Source organism: Eptatretus burgeri, chromosome 3 (assembly GCF_056783735.1).
Source record: "Eptatretus burgeri isolate ZD-2024b chromosome 3, Ebu_testis_v1, whole genome shotgun sequence".
Taxonomy (NCBI): domain Eukaryota; kingdom Metazoa; phylum Chordata; class Myxini; order Myxiniformes; family Myxinidae; genus Eptatretus; species Eptatretus burgeri.
The window spans coordinates 46,937,242-46,959,164 of NC_140963.1; the positions used below are offsets into that span (position 1 = coordinate 46,937,242).

Genomic DNA, 21,923 nt, shown 5'->3' on the forward strand with positions numbered 1-21,923 from the left:
ATCAGGTTTCGAGAATTTTTTTTATTTTAATTGTAGAAGGTACTGGAGAAAAGTCAGACATGGAGCCACTCAGAATGACCTTCTGTAACAAGGCAAGGACATAAGAGTCAATTACAATGGCTGTATTAACCATCATCAACCAAACTATATGTATGCTGGTGAGTGTCCCTTCACTTAAGGTGTTCAATAAATCAGCTGAGTGTTCACCAATAATCCTATGGTGGCATGTCATCTCTCCTGAGAGTGATCGCTTGAATTTTGGAAGACTGGACTCCAAAACCTTAATACTACTGACTTCCAGTTGATTTTGAACCCACAATCTCAGCGATCCCAGTCCAGTGTCATCACCAACATAAGGACACTACTGTATCCAATTTACTCTAATTACAGCTTTGCCATGACATATTCTCCACAATGTCCCTAAAGTCATAACATCAGATGATAATTTCAGTCCTAATGTTGCACAACAAGCACAGAAAAAGGCAGATAATTGTGATGATAAATATATATTGTTCAGTAAAGTGGTTCCTTACATACAATGATAAATGCTTAGTTTACATCCACTGATAAATGTTATATTTACTTGCAATGTGTTTCTGTCAAATAAACTCACAAAGTCCACAAAATGCCCAGTTTGAGATCTATAGAAAAAAAAAACTAACATTCATAGGCATATATCTTTTTTTTTAAACACACAGACACAACCCATTTTACCAATAGTGTTGATGGAGGAACTTGTACATTTATCACATTACAGGACAAAGATTAGTAAACGCAATTATACTTTTACATGTACTACAAGGCCATTAGTGGCCAATGAATAAATCAACAGTATGTGGGATTTGATCCACAATCTTAAAATCATGGGAAATGTGCTCAGATTGTAATGCCAAGCAGACAAACCTCATTAAGAAATCCTTTATCATAATCACCAAATGCAAACCAACATCCATTTCAAGCTCATAGCCTCACCTCATTGGTACCAATTATTTTTCCAAAGCACCAGTTTGAGATTGAATAAAATCACCGAAAAAAAGAAAACTGCGGCATCTGTGAGACCACCCCCACCCCATTCCCCTTAGACAAGCAAATCAAAAGGCACAATAGCAGCCTGCATGATCGATGTCCCAAGACACATGCAAAAATTCCAATCTACACTCTATTTCCAAGGGTATTCAAGTCAGAGCCACCTTTGCCAAGTAGCACTTCATAAATCCCGAGTACCACCTTGAGGTTTTGCATTACAGATGCCACAATGCCACTCGTTACCTTGGCCCCGTATTTGACGTATGGCATTTCCGTTAACGTAACGGGTCTCAACCGCTCGACGTCTTCAAATGCCACTCCAGAGACGTATAGTGCACACACGACATGCACCCACCTGCCAAAGGACATCGTTAGAATTGACACATCGACAACTGCTACAGTTAGTGCATTTACGTATGTCAGTTATAAAAGCAAAATATTATGCAGATTTTACTCGTGAATTACATTAAATAACGAATATAAAAACAATTACTCAAACCCAAAAACCAATGCAGAATTAAATAAAAATAAAACATGTAACCAGGCAACTTATAATATTCAAGAGAAATTTTGAGAGATTTATAAACATCAGAATCATTTTATTACACATGACACTGTCGGCAGTTACTGCCATAGAAGCAACATTTTCCACCATTTTTGGTTTGCGGGCGCCAGCAGTGACCACTATTTTCGTTGTGTCTGTGTGTCTGTCTGTCTGTCTGTGACTCTCTCCAGAGCATAGCTACGTGACGTTTGATGCGATCTTAATGAAACTTGGACAAAAGCTAGATATCATGGTCTAGTTGTGTCTTTTTGTATGAGGAGCGTCCCACGCCCCTTGTCGGTGGAGCCACGGCCACTTGAATTTTTATTTATTAATTTATTTTCCCGATTTCTTTCTCACAATTTCATTTCCTCGAAGCTGTGCGTAATGTCCATAAGTACAACATATAAAAAATCCGATTTGATTTGGTCAATGTTGACAGAAGAAATAGGTTTTTACGGTAGGGCTTCCTCAAAAGCTTCCACGACCTCAATTGTACCTATCGTGGCATTGTTCAATAATGCCCGCGGACCATCGTCGCCTCCTGGCAAGTTGAATTTAAACTGCCTCTTGCTGACCAACACAAAATTAAAATAAAGTAAAATAAAAAAACTACAAGCTTATGGTTTTAACAGATGCTTTCGAAGCAACGCAATGCTTTTTCTGATTACAAAAACATGCATAATGCAGAATGCACAGTTTTACCTCGTCAATTTTCATCTTCATGTGTAAATTACAACTACGCTACTCAAAGTTACATTCATCATGACTAGAAGCAGCAAGCAAGTTTTATAAAGAAAGTGAAATACACACAAACATACTTCAACTCCTGACTAATACCAAATCCACAAAACAATTAAACAAAATAAGCTACAACTCATATAGTCTGTCAGGCAGCAGAATAGCTCAGTGGTAACACACTTTGTTTTGAGTGAGTTTGGGGTTAAGAGTTTGATGTTCAGCTGTTTATTTAAAGAAAAAAAAAACTGCTTTCTGACGAAATAGCAGCAGAGGGCACCACATCATCAACTAAAGGGATATGAAGCTGGCTGCACAATTTGCTTCCACTACCTTGAAGATGTTAATGCTACCATGTTATTTTAAAGCTGCTGGGTTGTTGGTTCAATAACTGGAACAAATACCCAACTCCCTGCATCAGTAAAGCAGACCTTTACCCCATTAAGGACACCTTCCCAGCTTTTAACACCCATAGGAAACTCCTTGAGTGATGAGCATCCATCAAGATATTGCATGAGATACACGAGTTAGAAATATTCCATCATTGAGTAACAAAAAGGCAGAGGAAAGGCAATTCAAAACCATCCGATGTAAATTCCAGAATCAGTGTTCCAAGAGAAAAAATGACCTTATTATTGATAGAGTTTGCTCCAGCAACAGATCGACCCAACTCTCAACGATAATACATAAGTGTTAACGTTGGTAAAAACTACTATAGGATAGTTGTGATACCAAGGGATATTAATCACCTGTTATCATAACATGATAAACACTTACAATATCCGTTCTATTATTATTTTCCTAAGAACGAGGAAATGAATAAGATTGACTTTTAAGAACAAAAACAACTATAAGCTTAGCACGTCAGGGAGCCACGGCGAGCATACTTTTCTGCCGTTTTCCTTCACAACTATCTTGACAGATCATCTAGCTAAATGTTGGCAATCATCGAACAGGGGAAAAAAGCACCATTGATATCTCTCTCCTTTAACAGAAGTATAATGAGTGCCATATTGAAATAAACTATCACGAGGAATTCAGCCAGGGTCAATCAATAGATGGTACGGCAGAGGGTGGAGTCATCAGCAAAGAGATAGAAGATTTTCCAGAGAGTCATAGAGATCATTGATAAAAACCAGAAAAAGAGCAGGGCCCAGAATGCTGCCTTGAGGAACTCCAGCCTGGAGAGGAAGAGGGGATTAGAGAACTAATCCATTTAGGACCACACGTTGGCTGTGACAGGACAGGAAGTCTGCGAGCCATGAGTGGAGATGGCCTTGGATATCATAGGAAGAGATATTCCACCAACTGATGGACGTTCGTTTTTTTTCTGCACTTTTTAGAACATCTTAATGGAACTGCATGATCTCTTTCATGTCTCCTGTAAAGCGACCAAGATCCTTCAACCAAGACATTTTGTCACCTGAAGGACATTCATTGCTGCAGGGCATATATACAATCTTAAAGGGCAGCCCTAATGCCCAGACCACCTCCACGCTAATCCATGCCTTGATACCCTACAAAATAGATATGATGTGTCTTTTTTCGATTTATGAAGTAGGTAAATTTGTGATTAAAGATCAAAATCTTCTTCTTCAGATAAGCCATGACGTCGCTGTAGGAAGTTGACCGTCATATCCGTCCGGTCTCCGGGTTACAATGCAGAATGATTTCAAACGACAAATAATTTTCGAATTTCCACAATGATGCCGAGTCGATGCGTCCTTGGTGCTTGTATAGTAATACAAACTGAGACGGTTTCATGCCACACCAATAGCCAAGACACACTAAGTTTGCCAGTTATTGGACGAGGTTTCTGCGAAATACCGGCGTGTGGATTGAGCCTACAAAATGCTCACTTTTGTGCTTGGAACATTTTACAGAGCACCGTTATGAAAAAATAGGGGCAATAACCCTGGGTGCTCACCTGGTAGCAGCTGGATAAGAAAACCATGGAACCACTGGTAGGTGTGGACGACCCACAAAATATGTAAGAGAGTAACCCACAAAATATGTAACAAAATATGTAAGTAAATACCTATGGATTAATTTTTAATGCCAAGAACAAACTTTGGTACATCACGGGTGATAAAGGTTGTGGTCAAGTGTCATCAAAATTGTGTATGTAGTTTCTGAGAAAAAAATAAAATTCCTATTTTGGGCGGAAACCACCATTCCTCTATCTTCTTCTTACACTAATATCTGTCTCATCTGTAAGGGCAGCAGAATAGCTCAGTGATAACATACTGTGCTTTGAGTGAGTTCTGGGCTCAGAGTTCGATGTTCAACTGTATATTTAGAGTTAAATAAATTGCAAAAAATTATAATGCAGGCATCATCCCAACCCTAGACTTAAGGCCCAGTCACACCTTGACGTTTTAGCCAGCGATGGCAACGTATTAAAATGTATGTAAAACGCTGGCTTACGTTGAACTTTTGATGTTTTTTTTTAAAGATTCGGACGTATTCATAGCGACTTGTTCTTATGTATAACGCATTGGTAACGGACACAGAACGTTTCGTTGTGTTATAGATAACTTATACCAACGAATGCTGAACCTGTTGTCGGCCTACACAACCGATGCCCAACGATAGTCTAACTTAGGCATAGTGCGTTGCACGCATCGCCGACGATGTCGTGACGTAGCCTATTAAAAGGCTGACGCACAACGATTCGAATCATAACTGCCGTAGAAATGGAAGTGACAACATCGCGGTCACACCTTGGCGATCTTGCCAGCGTATGCCGACCAAAGAAAAATGTGTCTAAAACGTTGGGGCACGTCAAATACGGTATGAGTAAGTTTGGTATACGTGAGTACAACGCTAAAGTACGCTATCATACGTCGTAGTAAGTAGAGTACGTCAAGAAATTTTAAACATGTTCAAAATTTTACGACGTACTCGGCGTATGACACACGTTCCGCATGCGATGGGGATAAGTTTTACACACGATATGTGGACGCTTACACACGTCCACAAAGGCTACTTATAAGCTACTCATAAGTCGAAACACGTCGCGGTAATGTCTTTTTTACGCGAAACTTATTTCTAACTTATGTTTGACGTGCTTTGAACCAATTCTTTACGTAGTCCCAACACACATCGACGTATGTAGACGTATTCCAATGACGTCTTCCGGTCGACAAAAAAAAAAATATTAACTTGTTTCTAGCTTACAACTGCCATATAAAGACGTGTTCCCAGCGGTTTTGGGAATTGGTATATAAAAATGCTGCTCATAAAAGGGGAACCCAACGGTGTTTTCGAGTCCTTTTTGAGTCGATGTCCATGTCAGCAGTAACAGTATCAGTATTAGTATTAGTATTCGTAGTAGTTTGTTCATGTTGGCAGTAGTAGGTGAGTGTGAGGGGGAGGGTGTGGGTTATGATGGATCGTGCTTGCGTCCGCGTGTCCACGGGTAGGAGACATCTTTTCACCATTGTTCAAAGTTCTTCGCGGCTAATTTTTTATGGGGCTTTTTCAACAATGAGTTATGGCTTGTTTTTACGATTTAGGTCTATTCATAACGGGTTGGACAAATGCACAATGAACTAATAATGTGCATAGAGCGCTTTGATTACTTATAGATACGATATACCAACGAATAATTATCGTGAAGCAGGCGTTCACAAACTATGCCCAACGATAGCCTAACTTATCCATATCGTGCGGCAGTTTATCTTTGCCGGTGACGTAGGGTTTGCTATTCATAGGCTGCCACTCAACGATTTAAATGGCTGCATCTCCACTATTGAAAGTAGACGCTTGCGCTCAACAATTGGATTTTTTTTACACTCAACGACTTTTAAAGGTGCCACTCAGCTATTTTCATTGTTTACAATGAACGATTTAAATTGCTGTCACTCGCCTTTGTTTTTTGACGCTGGGGTTTTGAAATTTGAAGCCTTTCTTCTGAACGTGTTAAAACGCTCAAACTCGACTATTTTAAATAGACGCTGCCGATGGACAATTGGAATCATAGCCAAGCTAGACATCGAAGTGTGAACATCCTCGTCATGCCGAAGAAAAGTTTGAAGAATGCTGCAAATAAGTGTCCTCACCGGGATAGCTGGTGAGGAGGGTACATGGATATGGATATGGATACCCAGCAGGAGGGGGGGGGGGAGGGTTGGGTGCTTTAGGGAATCCTGAAGAGTTGTGGAGTGCCTTCAGGACCACCATCCTTGATGTTTCTGGTGGATGTCTTGGAATTCACCGGAGGGCGAAGAAGAATTTTGTCTCTCAAGGGACACTAGATACCATTGACCAGAGTTAAAGGGCCAGGTTTATTGGCAGAGCTGAGCTGTTCAGGGAATTGAGGTGAAGAACTGTATTTGCACTGAGGGTGGATAAGGAAGCCTATGTGTGAGGAATCAGTGTTGCGGTAGAGCATCACTTATGGTCAGGTGATTCGCGTCCTGCTTACAGGGGAATTCACGCATTGCATTCCTCCATGCCCATCCCTCAGTGTACTGCAGTTAGAGCAGAGGGTGGTGCGCTCATGATAGAGGAGTCTGAAGTGAAGGCCCGCTGCGCCGGTTACTTTGACAGGCTGTAGCAGGCTGATCCACCAGTTGTTGAGTTGGTTGTCAAGGGTGTTACTTTCCCTATTGCTGACCCTCCAATCAACTGTGATTGACCTTCGCTTGTGGAAACACAGGCTGCAATGAACCGGTTAAAATGGGGTCAGGCTCTTGGGATCTGTGGCATCCATGCTGAACGTCAAGGCTGGTGGAAGCTGTACTCATGCCATTGGGTTACGTTTCTACCTTATTACTGATTTTAAAAAAACACAAATAAGCAGTACAAATAAACAAATTTCTATCACTTAAAAATGAAGGGATCATCACCAAGGAGTATAGCAGACCAAAAGGCAAGGCTCAAACCCAACATTAAAACGAGAGAGTGGTCTTCTTCCAGGAGTGTGCAGTCAAGCAGTTCTATGCTCTGCCTGGAATACAGGCATCATCCCAACTGAAAGGAAGAGGGGCCTTGTTCCCTCAATGTAAAGGGAAGGGTGACTGCCAGGACTGCAACAATGACCGAGCAGTGGCGCTGCTCTGTGCTGGGCAAGGTCTTTGCTCGGATAATTCTTGATAGGGTTCGCCACCATCTGCATGAGCACCAGCGTCCAGAGCAGTCAGGCGTTACACCAAAGAGGTCGATGATTGACCGTATCCCTGCCCTTCGATCCTCACCGAACGCAGATGATATTTTTGACAGGGGCCGCTTTCAGCCATTGTTGATCTCTGAAAAGCATTCGATTCAGTCAATCGGGATGCCCTCTGGAGGATTCTTCGTCTTCGCGGGGTGCCACGAAAACGGATCAATCTGATGTCTGAACTATACCCTTGTACTGAGAGTGCTGTGAGATGTGGTGATACCATCTCCGACTTATTTCCAGTTGTTACTGGAGTTCGTCAGGGGTGTGAGCTGGCCCCCACACTTTTCAGTTCTTATATGGACTGGATTCCAGAGAAGATGTCAGAGAGATGAAGCTACGGTGCATCATTTTGGAATGTCAAGATCTCTGACCTTGATTTCGCAGATGCAGTCACCTTTTTGGTGACTCTGGATATCCTTTTTGTTGTTGTCGAGGTGCTGAATGAGGAGTCGGTGCTGCTGGGATTACGGGTTTCCTGGGTCAAAACTAAGGTCAAGGCTTTCAATGACATCTTGGATGCTGCTATCTTGTCTGTACCTATTTGTGGTGAGGTCACGGAGAGATTCACTTACCTTGGCATTGATATTCATGTCTCTGCTGGCTGTGAACCAGAGGTCAAAAGACTTCTGGGTCTTGCCTGGGGAGTCATGGATTCACTAGATCATGGGGTGTGGTGCTGTTGGTATCTGTGCAGGAGGATGAAAGTCTGAGTCTTCAGGTCCTTGGTGCTTCCAGTCTTGCTCCACGGATGTGAGACTTGGACTCTGACCAGCGATCTGAGATTGAGACTTTATTCCTTTGGTATGACGTCTCTTCGGAGAATCCTTGGCTATCGCTGGTCGGACTTTGTGTCCAACGAGCGGTTGCTGAGAGAGACACAAATGAGATTTGTTACCTGCATAGTCCGTGAGCATCAGCTGTGGCTGTATGGGCATGTGGCTCGTTTTCCTGACGCGAATCATGCTCACCAGATTCTCTCAGCGAGGGAGCCTCGTGAGTGGAGGAGGCCAATGGTCCGACCACATGCCTCGTGTTTGCATCAGGTTGATCAGAATTTCAAGGAGATGGGGATGGGCAAGGCATCTGCCTGGAGGATGGCCAGACGGAGGCCCCTTGGATTACTGGGAGTTAGTGGACACAGCAATGTGCTGCTCCCATACCCGACCTGACCTGAAACCCCTCCCTGCCACCATAGAACCTCTCAGACCCTGCTTTTTCTCACGTCATGAAAAAACTTTGGGACATCACAGGTTATGAAGGTTGTGGTTAAATCTCATCGAAATGATGTGTGTAGTTTCAAAGAAGTTGCAAGTGTTCATGGATGGATGGACGGACAGATGGATGACGCACGATCCCATAAACTCACCGTGCTCACTGAAAATTCTGGGCCGGCGGCGTCTAGCACGCAATGACCCAGCGGTTAACCACATACGACTAGACCAACCCAGGTCAGGAGTCTGAGGTTGCCGACGGAATGACTATCGTCGACCCCCACAGACTCTCCTTGGGGAGGCATGCCACACGCAGTAAGTTGCAAGCACCGTGCAGTTATTCTGGGGGAGAGAAGTCAGACCCGTGTTAACGGGGCACCCCATTTTGAGACATAGTGATATTACCACATGTCTGACAGGAGAGACTGTCCCCACAAGCCCGGCTGTACCAATGGAGTGGTCAATGCATGCAGTAGACCGGTCCATGGGAGGCAGGCCACTGCTCGAGACACCATGCGACTCATGGTAAGCTAACTACATTTTAGATGAGCTGACAATGGAGATGGCTACATCTTATGGTTATCCGCCACAATTGAGAGAGGATACCACCGCAACGATTGAGAAAGTATACCATTCCCACGGTTAAGCAGAAGAAACAGTCATCACTTGAAACCAACACCATCTCTAACGAGCTACTGGCACATGTACAATACAGGCAATTTCAGCAGTGAATCAAACATCTGTTGCCATTTCCCGACAGTTACCACAAGAGAACATAAAAATAATCATCTATTATCAACACAAATTTCTACAAATCAAATGAACCATCATCTATTTTAGTGGAGAAAAAGCATGTATACATCATCTACTACTCCAAGAGGATTTGACCCCGGTCTTACACCATCCCCCCCCAATCCCCCATAAACCATCTACCCCACAATACCCACCACCACCCCACACCCCCCCATAAACCGTCACCCCCAACGATACCCACCACCACCACCATCACCCCAAACCCCCTCTCCACCATAGCACCACTCCCGCCTCCACTGGGGCAGGACATCAACAGCTCACGGACATGACGGTGGGACAAAGCACGGAGGACACAGATACAAATGGTGTCCGGGCTAAGTATAAAACAGGTTGTTCCCATAATATACAAGACACCTGGACAGCCTGCGAAGGTGGGCCAAAACATTTGTAGCCCATTTTGTCCGTGATGGCTGAGTGTTGCTAGGCGGTGTCCATGCTGTCGCGCACACGATGATGGGTATATCTGCTCGAGTAATATAAAAACCGATTTACCAAAAAATACAAAATCCCTCCTTTAAAAGCATCAACTGAACGAAAAGCAAAATCAGCCGAGCTGAAGTTAACATGCAAATGGCATTTTCATCTTTTTAACATCTCCATTGTCACTTCTGCCTTCTTCCTCTAAATCACTCACAGAAGGCTCGAAACGATATGGCTCCACAATACCCGCGCAAGGTTTTCCATTGATTACTAATCATGTCTCCAACCGTTTCTGCAATATCCCACGGATCCGTTTCAACACACTGAGAACTTTCAGTGTGACTAATGACGGTGGAATTAGCACAGAATCCGACCTGGAAATGCACCCTTTCTCTATGTAAGCCACCGTTCGGCTCAAGGTGAGTTCAGTGTGACGTCACTGGCAAAATCGCAAATCGACAGCTTTTATCAACACTTTATTGGCAAAAAATTTCAATTTTTTTTCCTTCAAATTAGACTGTGATCAATGATTCTCAATGGTTTTGAGAGGGGGGGGGGAATGTGCATTTGGGTTCCCCTTAGTAAACAACACCCACCTCATGATGTGGAAAGCCCAAAGAGTGACTCTTACATTCGAACACCTTAAAGTAAGTAGATTATTTAATTCTTTTTTTTCTATGGTGACATTTCAGAAATGAAAAAAAAAACAGAAAAAAAAAAAGAATGGAACATGTGAAAAGCGACCTTCGTCCTGTCGTGGATTGAAATAAGCTAAATTGAGCCGTTCAAGCTGTTCTCCAAAATAACCAATGCTTTTTCTTAATTCCAAAAAAATTTCAGTCTTCAGTACAATCCAAAAATGTTCTATTATCAATTTCAATCAAATCAACTGGCAAACTTTACCTGTTTAATCTGATGGGAACAGTGCTGTTACTTTAATTTTTTTAATACATTCACTGTTAATTCTATTTCAGCTGCATATACAATCTATGTTTGGAAATGACCGTTCCATACACTCAAGGGTCAATGGCCATTCCTTAAACAAATATAGTGCTACAACTTGAACATAAATTGCAATCAATACTTCATGGTTTGGAGCAGTACAAATAAACAAACTTCTATCACTCAAAAATGAAGGGATCACCACCAACGAGTATAGCAGACCAAAAGGCAAGGCTCAGATCCAACATTTCAACGAGAGAGTGGTCTTCTTCCAGGATTGTGCAGGTATCAAGTACCAAAAGTTAAGTGTCCTTTTTGGCCCTGTCTCTCAATGCTTTAGAAACACATGAAAAATTCTCGGATCTGGATCTGGATCTTCACCAAAATCGAATCATTTTGTCCTTGTCAAACACCCAACCTCTCCACCAAATATCATCGGAATCCATCCACAACTTTTTGAGATATACTGTTCACAGACACACAAAGACAGACAAGGGTGAAAACAGCCTCTGTCCACCTTCAGTGGCAGAGGTAATAACATGAACGAGCGAAAAACCAAACACTGCCTGGTTCCTTGTACTTATACACTTCACAAATCTCTTCATTTACTTTCTTCATCAATGGTTTCCAGCACGATTTAACCTTCTAAATTTGTCACCTTGAAGCTATGTGAAAAGGCAGAAATTTTCCCCATGTTTGCCTTTTTCTGCATCATTAAGTAACAGACATTTTGTATGTGGGTGCATAACAAAATGCTGATGTGAACACATAATGAGGAAGCATTTATCATGGAACTTGGTGATATTAAAAAAAAAAAAAATGAAAAAGAGAGCACTGTTTGACTTGATGAGATGAGCATTCAGGACAACCCTCTGAGCACAATGAACAAAATGCAGCAGAGCTAGTTTTCAAATTCTACTGCACAGCATGCTTCATGGTGTAAATTACAGTACCTAGTCAACACCATGAGAGGAAGAAAGCACCTTCTCCCCATACAAGTAAAGCAGGGGAATAGAAAGATAAAAATTTTGAAAAGCTTCACAACTAATTACAACATGAAGCCTGACCTGAAATTCAATTGGAAAAACAAAATTATGTTCAACAACAAAGTGTCCTTGGTGATTTTGTCTTATCAAGGAACTTTACGATACATAAAACTCCATTCATGATGAGCTAGTACCCTCCGACGATTATTAATCTAGAATGACCAGACTCCCTGAACAGCAATTACTCCACTTCACCACATTGTCAGAATGGGATCCTTCCATATTGATCACCTTGCTCTTCTCTGAGCCGAAATCTACAACTTGACATCGTTAAAATAAAAAATTAATAAAAGCTAATAATACAAACAGTAATAACATTGATAATTAATAACAAGAATAATATTCACATCTATTTTAATTACCAGGGTAAAAAAAAAAATTAATGGGTAAAAAACTGCAGAGATAAGTTAATTGCAGGTTATTTTTGTCACTATAGATTGCAAAGCCACAAGTGATAATGACAACGTTTGTGATGAATAGTGCAAATGATGATGATCCTCAAGAAAAACATATTCAAGACCAATTGTGTTCATGAAACAAACCTTAAGTTCATTTTAAAACTTTACATCACCCCCATTAAAAATAAATACAGGGTACATTGATAATGGTTTAACTAATGTATACATCTTTATGACACCCGGCAGGATTAACTGCAAAACCTGCCAAAGGGCAGAGGAGCTCCTTGTGAGCCAACAGCCATTCATATCTGGTGCCAACTGCATTTGCGGACGTCCTTCTGCAGTTGGTTACCTTCACGAGGAAGTTGGTGGCAGGATTTGCACTCCGGCAACCACAAAACACACTGTAGTGTGTGTGTGTGTCGGGGTGGTGCTGAGGTGTCGTCCACCAGACGGCGGTCTCCTCGGGTTAACCTGAGGCGGTCCCTTCAGATGGGCACCTGGAATGTCCTATCCCTAAGAGATGGGGATAGGCCAGGCATCTGCCTGGGGAATAGTCAGACGGACGCCCCTGGAGTACCAGCGGAAAGTGTACGCAGCAACGTGCTGTAGTGAATGCTTTGTATGTATGTATGTATGTATGTATGTATGTATGTATGTATGTATCTTTCTGTAAATAACACATAAATACATGGTGCCTTCAGAAAGTATTCACACCCCTTCACTTTTGTCACATTTTTTGGTGATTTTATTTAAAATTTTTGGTGGAAATATACATTTTTTGGCACCGATCGACACAAAATACCCCCATCATAATGACAAAGTGAAAACATGTTTTTCGAAATTTTTACAAATTAATTAAAAATGAAAAGCCAAAATGTCGTGCATCAACAAGTATTCAACGCCTTAGCTATGAGATTCCATATTGAGCTCAGGTGCATCCAATTTCCTTTGATCATCCTTAAGATAGATTTCTCTGCAACTTAATTAGAGTTCACCTGTGGCCAATTCAATTGATTGCACATGATTTAGAAAGAAACACACCTTTCTATATAAGGTCCCACAGTTGATGGTGCACGTCAAGGGAGAAAATCTACCGTGTAGTCCAAGGAACTGTACGTAGAACTCCGAGATAGAATTGTGAGGAGGCATAGATCTGGGGAAGGGTATAAAGCAATTTCTAGAGTGTTGAAAGCTCACAAGAGTACAGTGAACTCCATCATTAGGAAATGGAAAGAATATGGAACGACCCAGACTCTTCCTATAGCTGGCCATCCTACCAAATTGAGCAACCGGGCAAGAAGGACCTTGGTCAGGCTTCCAAGAACCCAATGACCACTCTGACAGAACTAGAGAGTTCCTTAGCTGAGATGGAAGAACAACAGTCTCTGCAGTACTTCACAAATCGAGGCTTTAATGGGAGAGTGGCCAGACGGAAGCCACTCCTGAGAAAAAGGGACATGAAAGCATGCCTGGAGTTTGCAAAAAGGCACATGAAGGACTCTGAGAGCATGAGGCAAAAGATTCTGCAGTCTTATCAGACGAAAATTGAACTCTTTGGGCTGAATGCAAAGCGCTAGGTCTGGCAGAAATTGAGCATAGCTCATCACCCATTTAACACCATCCCCACCATGAAGCATGGTGGTGGCAGCATCATGCTATGGGGATGCTTTTCAGCAGCAGGGACTGGGAGACTCATAAGGGGAGAAGGAACAGTGAATGGAGCCAAATACAGGCAAATCCTTGAATTAGGAGAACCTGTTTCAGAGTGCAAAAGACCTGAGACTGCGGCAAAGATTTACGTTCCAACAGCACAATGGCCCTTCGCATACAGCCAAAGCAAAACTGGAATGGCTTCAGAACAAGAACGTGAAAGTCCTCGAGTGGGCCAGCCAAAGCCCAGATTGAATCCCGTTGAGAATATATGGAAAGACTTAAAAATTGCTGTTCCAGTAACGACAATGGTAATGTTCCAGTGGCCAATTAGGGTTAGAGTTAGGTGGACTGGTGGACTTGCTGTTCCAGTAATGAAAAGAAATCCAGAGTCCAGTGCGTGTGCAGAGCTCGGATGCTCCCTATCCAACTTGACAGAGCTTGAGCAAATCTGGAAGGGAGAATGGGAGAAAATCCCCAAATCCAGAAGGACAAACCTGACACAGACATACTCAAGAAGAGACGAAGCTGTCATCGCTGCCAAAGGCGCTTCTTCAAAAGTATTGACTCAGGGGTTTGAATACTTATTGATGCAAGACATTTCAGATTTTTGTTAATTAATTAATTTGTGAAAAATTCTAAAAACATTTTTTCACTTTGTCATGATGGGGTGTTGTGTGTAGATCAGTGACAAAAATTTTTTTTTATTTCATCCATTTTAAATTCAGGATGTAGCAACAAAATGTGACAAAAGCCGAGGGGTGTGAATACTTTCTAAAAGCACCAGGGGGTATAAAGGAGGGTTTTTGACCCCCCCCCCCCAAAAAAAATAGGTATTTGCTCTCTTCTCCGAACTAAACACACAATTTCAATGAAACTTGAGTCCAACCTTCATCACCCGTGATATACCTGTTTGTTGACGGCATCAAAAAATTCAGGGTCTCAGGAGGTCTGTGGAGGGTTTCAGTGACTGTTGCTCCTGATCCAGGTGAGCTTCAGGACAGGTGGTCCTATTTTTCCTGTTTCGTCCTCGATTCAAGCATCGATTACTTTATCATCCTTTCACAATATGAGGATCACTGGACTGGAATGAACCTTTTGCGAATTGCTGACAACCCTTGCACGGATATTTGACTCACCTTTACACAAAGTCAAATAATTGATCCAGTTATCGTGACACACAGATGCTGCACTTTCACTTCTTGACGACGTATCAAACAACTCGATTTTTTTCGCACAATGTCATAACCTTTCTAGTTAATTTTGTCCATCGTTTTACTTTTGGGCTCTATCATTAACTGTTGTGTGTACTACATCTTACAGGATCGCCATATGTCATTTCCTGTTCGATGAGGATTCATGATTAAATTTACATTCGTTCCCATATGCTAGTTTAATTACTGAATTAACAGTGTGCAAGAAAGAACAAAAGGCTCGTAATGGGAGGTAATCGTACACGTGGACACAGTTTGGGTTCAATTATCAACGGTTGTGTGGTTCCGAGATATTGTAGATCTAGTATGACAGGATCTCCATGTCATTTCCTGTTCGATGACGATTCATCAATACATTTAGGTTCGGTCCCATATGCTGGTCTAATTACTAAATTAACGGTGTGCGAGAAATGAGAAAAGGCTCGTAATGAGAGGTAATCGTACATGCAGACGCAAACAATGACTCATCTCAGCTCAAAAACCGCGATTGGTTGAAATTAAATACCGGGATAATTAAATCGGAACACAATAGGTTGCCCGAGATTGGTAGAAACCTGCGATATTTGAGGGTTCACTGTATATATGAAAAACAAAGACCCACTCACATCTCTCACATATGAATGGAGGGAATAACCAATTTGCTCTGACCTAATCAATTTACCCAAGTAGCTGGGATTATATGAATAAATTGACTCCTCGCATGCTCTTCCAGCCAAAGAAAGCGACTGTACATAAAGCAACCATGAAAGGCTATACAAGGTAAGCCCTTTGCCGTTTCAAACCCTTCCAGAGAGATCCTCCCCAGCTGTAAAGACATTCACAGATAATACATACATGAGAATCCCAATGCTACATGCCCCATCAGCTGCCGGGCTGGTTTCATCGCTTATTGGCGAATAATCAGTGACAACATAGCCAAACGTATACCATCGAGGCACGAAAGCATGTTCCACGTGCAAATGCCAAAAAGAGTCAACATATAAATGAAAAACAAAGACCCGCTACAACCTGCGAATTGAGGGAAATAACCAATTACCTCTCAACTAAACAGTGAAACCAGGTGGCTCGGAACTGAGATCCAGGCTTTCGATTACATCTTGGATCCTGCTATCTTGTCTGTACCTGTTTGTGGCGAGCATGTTGAGGTCATGGATTCACTTACCTTGGCAGTGATATTCATGTCTCCGCATGTTGTGAGCCAGAGGTCAACAGACCTCTGGATCGGGGCTGGGAAGTCAAGGATTCACTGGATCATGGGGTGTGGCGCAGTCGGTACCTCTGCAGGAGGATGAAAGTCGGAGTCTTTAAGTCCTTGGTGCTTCCAGTCTTGCTCTACCAATGTAAGACTTGGACTCTGAGCAGGGATCTGAGATGGAGACTTAACTCCTTCGGTGCTACGTCTCTTCAGAGAATCCGTGGCTATCGATGGTCAGACTTTGTGTCCAGCAAGGTTGCTGAGAGAGACTCGGATGATATTTGTTGCCTGTATAGTCTGTGAGCATCAATTGGAGCAGTGTGGGCAAGTCGCTCATTTTCCTGGCACTGATCGTGCTTACCAGATTCTCTCAGCAAGGGAGCCTCGTGAGTGGAGGAGGCCAACAAGCTCACCACATGCCTCGTGGTTGCAGCAGGTTGATTGGCATTTCTACGAGAAGGGGATGGGCAAGGCATCTGCCTGGGGGATGGCCAGACGATGGCCCCCGGAGTACCAGTGGAAGGTGGACGCAGCAAAGCACTGCTCTGGCGCATGCTTTCATAACTGATCTGACCTACGTTTATTAAAATAAATCGACTCCTCCCATTTCCAACCGAAGAAAGCTGCATCAAACAACCATGAAAGCCTACACAAGGTGAGACTTGTGCCCTTTCAAACCCCTTCCAGATGAGTGAAGGGTGCGAATGGCATATTATAGAAATAAATTAATGTGTGTGTGTATATAACAGAACATACAGTGTCAGGATACTGCTCTATGTCGCTCTCCTCAACTGGAACCCATGCATCATCACTGTTTCGGGGACTACTCCAGTATAGCTCCTCATGGGCAGCCCCAGAGATGCAGCACACACACCACCAAGCGACATCTGCCTACATGCGTATAACCAGATATCATTGACCAGATATCGATCCCCACAGGCCTGCCTTGACATGTGATTGGAATCACTGCACTCGCCTCTGCCTCCAAATCCACAATGAGGCTCCAAATCCAAATCTACAATCTCTGCTGCCTCCTGTAATTGTATCACAGTATTCTTGATTTGCTTCGATGACACTCCAATCATCTTGAAAGCATAGACCTTGCCACAAAACCCCTATAACCCACTTCCACTGGTAGCACATCACACATCCACCCCCAGTCATCACACACTTCTCTTACCTCTTCATACCGACACAACTTTCTTTCATGTGCCCATTCCATATTTCCTTCACATGGTACTGTCAGCTCAACGATGATAACGCTTTTTACCACATCAGACCAAATAATTTAATCAAGTCTTTGTTGGATGACTGCAATATGAGATGGGAACCTCAGCACTCTGTCCAAATCTGCATCCACCTGCCAGCCCACACCTGGATTCAAAATGCATGCTGCCCCCTTGATGTTACTTAATCTTACTTTCTCACCCTCCTTGATGAACATGATAATGGTCTTCTCTTTTATGTCTTATTTGTTTGCCTCATCACAGAGCCTTTTCGTAACCTCGACAATCACTCGCAAAACCTGGTGATATCACCAAGTATACCCGGCTCGAGATTCCAGGCAACCAGAGAGTACATGTTCTAATGTCTCTCTTCTACCACACTTGGCACATTCTACTGACTCAGCCAATTTCCATTGTGCCAGATTCACCGCAGTTGGCATCTGGTCACACATTGATTTAAGTGCAAAGATTAGTCGCTGTGGCTCCATCTTCCACAGCGATGCCCAGCTAACCTTCTTCTGCACAACCATCACCCATGCTGTCCATGCTCCTTGCTGAGGTTCACTTACAGCTTAAACCGTTCTTCTTTCCTTTTCCATAATTTAATCTCTTCGAAAAATATCTCTCGTCTCCGACCTGCACTCACTTGTGGCCACTGTTTGTTCTTTCCAACCAAATCCTTTCCTATCTTTCTGCACTGCCCCAATGATTTCCTTCATTTGCAACCTACTCTGTGCATCTTCAACCATCCTTGGAACATCCCACTTAGTTCGCGTTCTTATCTTTGGCCCCAGTTCAATGACCACTGGGTCTTTTGAATCTCGAAGCATCATTTGGAATCTGGCTTTCCCAATCTTATATTCTTTTGCTGGTGAATTAAATGGCAGCTCTATCTTTGAACTACTGCTACACAACACCAAACGAGCTAACATTTTTGGCAAACCCAACCATTTCCGCATGTATGAATTGACCATCTTCTCCATCCTCTCCACTCTTGTTTGAGCAACCTCATATATTTGGATAGACCATAAGACATGAGGCAACAACCCAAATTGGTAGCACCATTTCTTATACCTCCCTGACAAGCCACAACCATAAATTGCAGACAGACCCCGCACAAGTTGCTTCTGCACCAGCATTCCTCGATGCCGATCTTTTAACGGTTGTGCATACCATCCACCAAGACTCTTAAATGGCTGTTCATTCAATGTAGGGATTCTATCCCCAGCCACCACAAAATTAACTTCTTTCACTTTACCTTGCTTCATAGAAAGACTCCTGCTCTTCTTTGGCTTAAATTCCATCCGGGTCCACATATATATATATACACACACACACACACACACACACACACACACACACACACACACACACACACACACACACACACACACACACACACACACACACACACACACACACACACACACACACACACGAGTGAGTTGTCCCCCACCTCGTGTGTCAATCTCTCGTTTGTTATACAATTCCATAAACCTGGGCCTTGCACCAAAATTTGCTGTACTACATTATTATAAGTCACGCTCAGTCAACGTCAAAACAAAAATTGCAATTATAAATCAAATTGATGTTAAAACAAGAAACAACGGTGCCTGGGGTGATTGAGCATTGAATGTCAGGTGTTCCCTTAGTGGAGAGTGGAGTGGAGCTTGGCTTACCTTCTGTGTTGGTTTGAAATAGAATTCTTTTTCGGCAATTGAACTAGTTGCATTTAAGTAATCATATTCCGGATATAGAATAGAAATTAATATGCAAACATTCCGCAGTCACCAGGGGATTACACCGAATGTACTGTTGCGGTTCTAGGAACCGCATTCCTCCAAAGCAATAGTAACCATCATACAGCGATCCCGAGACAGTTATTCCATTAATAAACGTTCAGATAGTCCCTTCCCTTTTGTCTTGCGAGACAACGGGACAGTGCGTTGTGTGGATCTCATAGTAAGGTCGGATTATATCTCTCTCGTTATTCCTACTCTTTTCCTCTTTTTCCTGAAAGAAATCAAAGCAGGCACTGCACTCAGACAGCCGCCGGTAAAAACTGCAGCCACACCCTCAACGTATGCATCTTCGCGAAGGCCAACCATAGAAGCAAACAATAAACAAGCAGTCAGAGACTGGTACTTATGAAATCGTCAACTTGACCTCTGACCTTGTCGAATGAAAGCTGTCTCGAGAGAAGGTAGCGACACAAACCAGAAGTGTCTACGATGATTCTGTACCAAACCATCAAAAATCGAATGTTTTAGATGTTTGATCTCAATGTAACCTTGACCTTTGACCGATTTTGACCAAAATCTAATCAGCGCTAGCCATCACCCTCCTGAATCACGTGGTGTAATTTGACATTGGAAGCTTCTTACGTTCTCGAGTTATCATTTTTTGGATGTTTCACCTCACTGTGACCTTGACCTTTGACCGATTTTTCTTTTTGTCTGGCGATGAGACCACAGTGATCTGTCATTTTGTCAAAAATGAAAATCCGACGGCGCTCACTTACACTTCCTCACTCATCGGCGGTCTGTCGACGACTGACAGGTTCTGCAGGTGGGAAAATATTCACGCATACGAATTAGGATCGCCCACATACTTGCACCAAACCACGCCTCCCGAGCTTCATTTGTTTACGCACGATCAAAATCTAATCAGCACTAGCCATCACCCTCCTGAATCACGTGGTGTAATTTGACATTGGTAGCTATTTCCGTTCTCGAGTTATCATGCCTACAAACAAATAAACAAACAAACTAACAAACAGAAACGGAAGTCATCAATATACTTACGAAATCTTTAGATTTCGTAAGTAACAAACACACAAACAAGCAGTCATAGACTGGTACTTACGAAATCGTCAACATGACCTCTGACCTTGTCTAATAAAAGCTGTCTCTCGAGAGGGTAGCAATGCAAGCCAGAAGTTTCTACGATGATTCTGTATCAAACCATCAATAATCGTAACGTCGACCGAAGCAAAAATCTCCATTTCTCCAAGCAACTCAACGACGCGTCTGCTCGAGCGCACTGCATCATGGGACGACCCGTGACGCGTCGAGTGAAATATTTTTTATACAATCTTAAAACGTCTCCAAAACATCCGATTTTTACCAGAATTTCGACAACCGAGTTTTAAGCGTCCTAAGCGATCGCAAAAACCGAAGATAAAATTAAAATCGAAGTTAAAACGAACTTGTAACATCGAGCGAAGCAAAAATACTCCATTTCTCCACGTGAATTTACGGAATTATGTTTGACCTCACTGTGACCGTGACCTTTGACCGATTTTGACCAAAATCTAATCAGCACTAGCCATCACCCTCCTGAAACACGTGGTGTAATTTGACATTGGTACCTTCTTCCGTTCTCGAGTTATCGTGCCTACAAACAAACAAAAAAACAAACAAGCAGTCATAGACTGGTACTTACGAAATCGTCAACTTGACCTCTGACCTTGTCTAATAAAAGCTGTCTCCGGAGAAGGTAGCGACGCAAACCAGAAGTTTCTACGATGATTCTGTACCAAACCATCAAAAATCGAATGTTTGACCTCACTGTGACCTTGACCTCAGACCGATTTTGACCAGAATCGAATCAGCACTTGCCATCACCCTCCTGAATCACGTGGTGTAATTTGACATTGGTAGCTTCTTCCGTTCTCGAGTTATCGTGCCTACAAACAAACAAACAAACAAACAAACAAACGGAAGTCATCAATATACTAACGAAATCTTCAGATTTCGTAAGTAACAAACAAACAGAAACGGAAGGCATCAATATACTTACGAAATCTTTAGATTTCGTAATTAATAAAAATGGCCCATAGGGCCAGGACTTGACGCAATTCATCAGGAATTTTTCCTGACCTTGACATGCCAAAAGTTACAGGGTTCCATTCTGGTGGCCAATAAGTCCATTGGTGAAGTTCCATGACATTCCGACTCGAAATGCGACCTGTAAAGCGAGACGAACATACAAACAAACTCACAAACTGAACCGACCAATATACTTGACAAAATCGTAGATTTCGTCAAGTAACAAACAGAGGACGGAAGTCATCAATATACTGAGGAAATCAAAAGATTTCGTAAGTAACAACCTCCACCCACTGTACAGAATGCACGAGTCGTGTTCTTTTCAACCCATTTCTACATTTAATAATTATATCTCTCTTCTTCCTCAACTCAACTCTACATACATAATTACATCCAAACTTTTCCTTCAATTCCCAGACACATGAGGGCTGGCACCATGCATCCCACCGCATTTGATAACCACGACCACGATGCTCTATGGCGGACAGACTCGCACGTTG

General features: G+C 42.6%; 1 protein-coding gene across 9 annotated transcripts in view; it reads right to left on the reverse strand.

Moving 5' to 3' along the window:
* Positions 1–21,923, reverse strand: part of PHF14 (PHD finger protein 14) — a 333,451-nt gene that overhangs the window by 143,446 nt on the left and 168,082 nt on the right. For all 9 annotated transcript variants that reach the window (XM_085873138.1, XM_085873144.1, XM_085873141.1 and 6 more), the window contains one exon: positions 1,270–1,381. In XM_085873138.1, the coding sequence (XP_085729264.1) occupies positions 1,270–1,381 (112 nt within the window). The remainder of the gene's footprint in view (positions 1–1,269; positions 1,382–21,923) is intronic.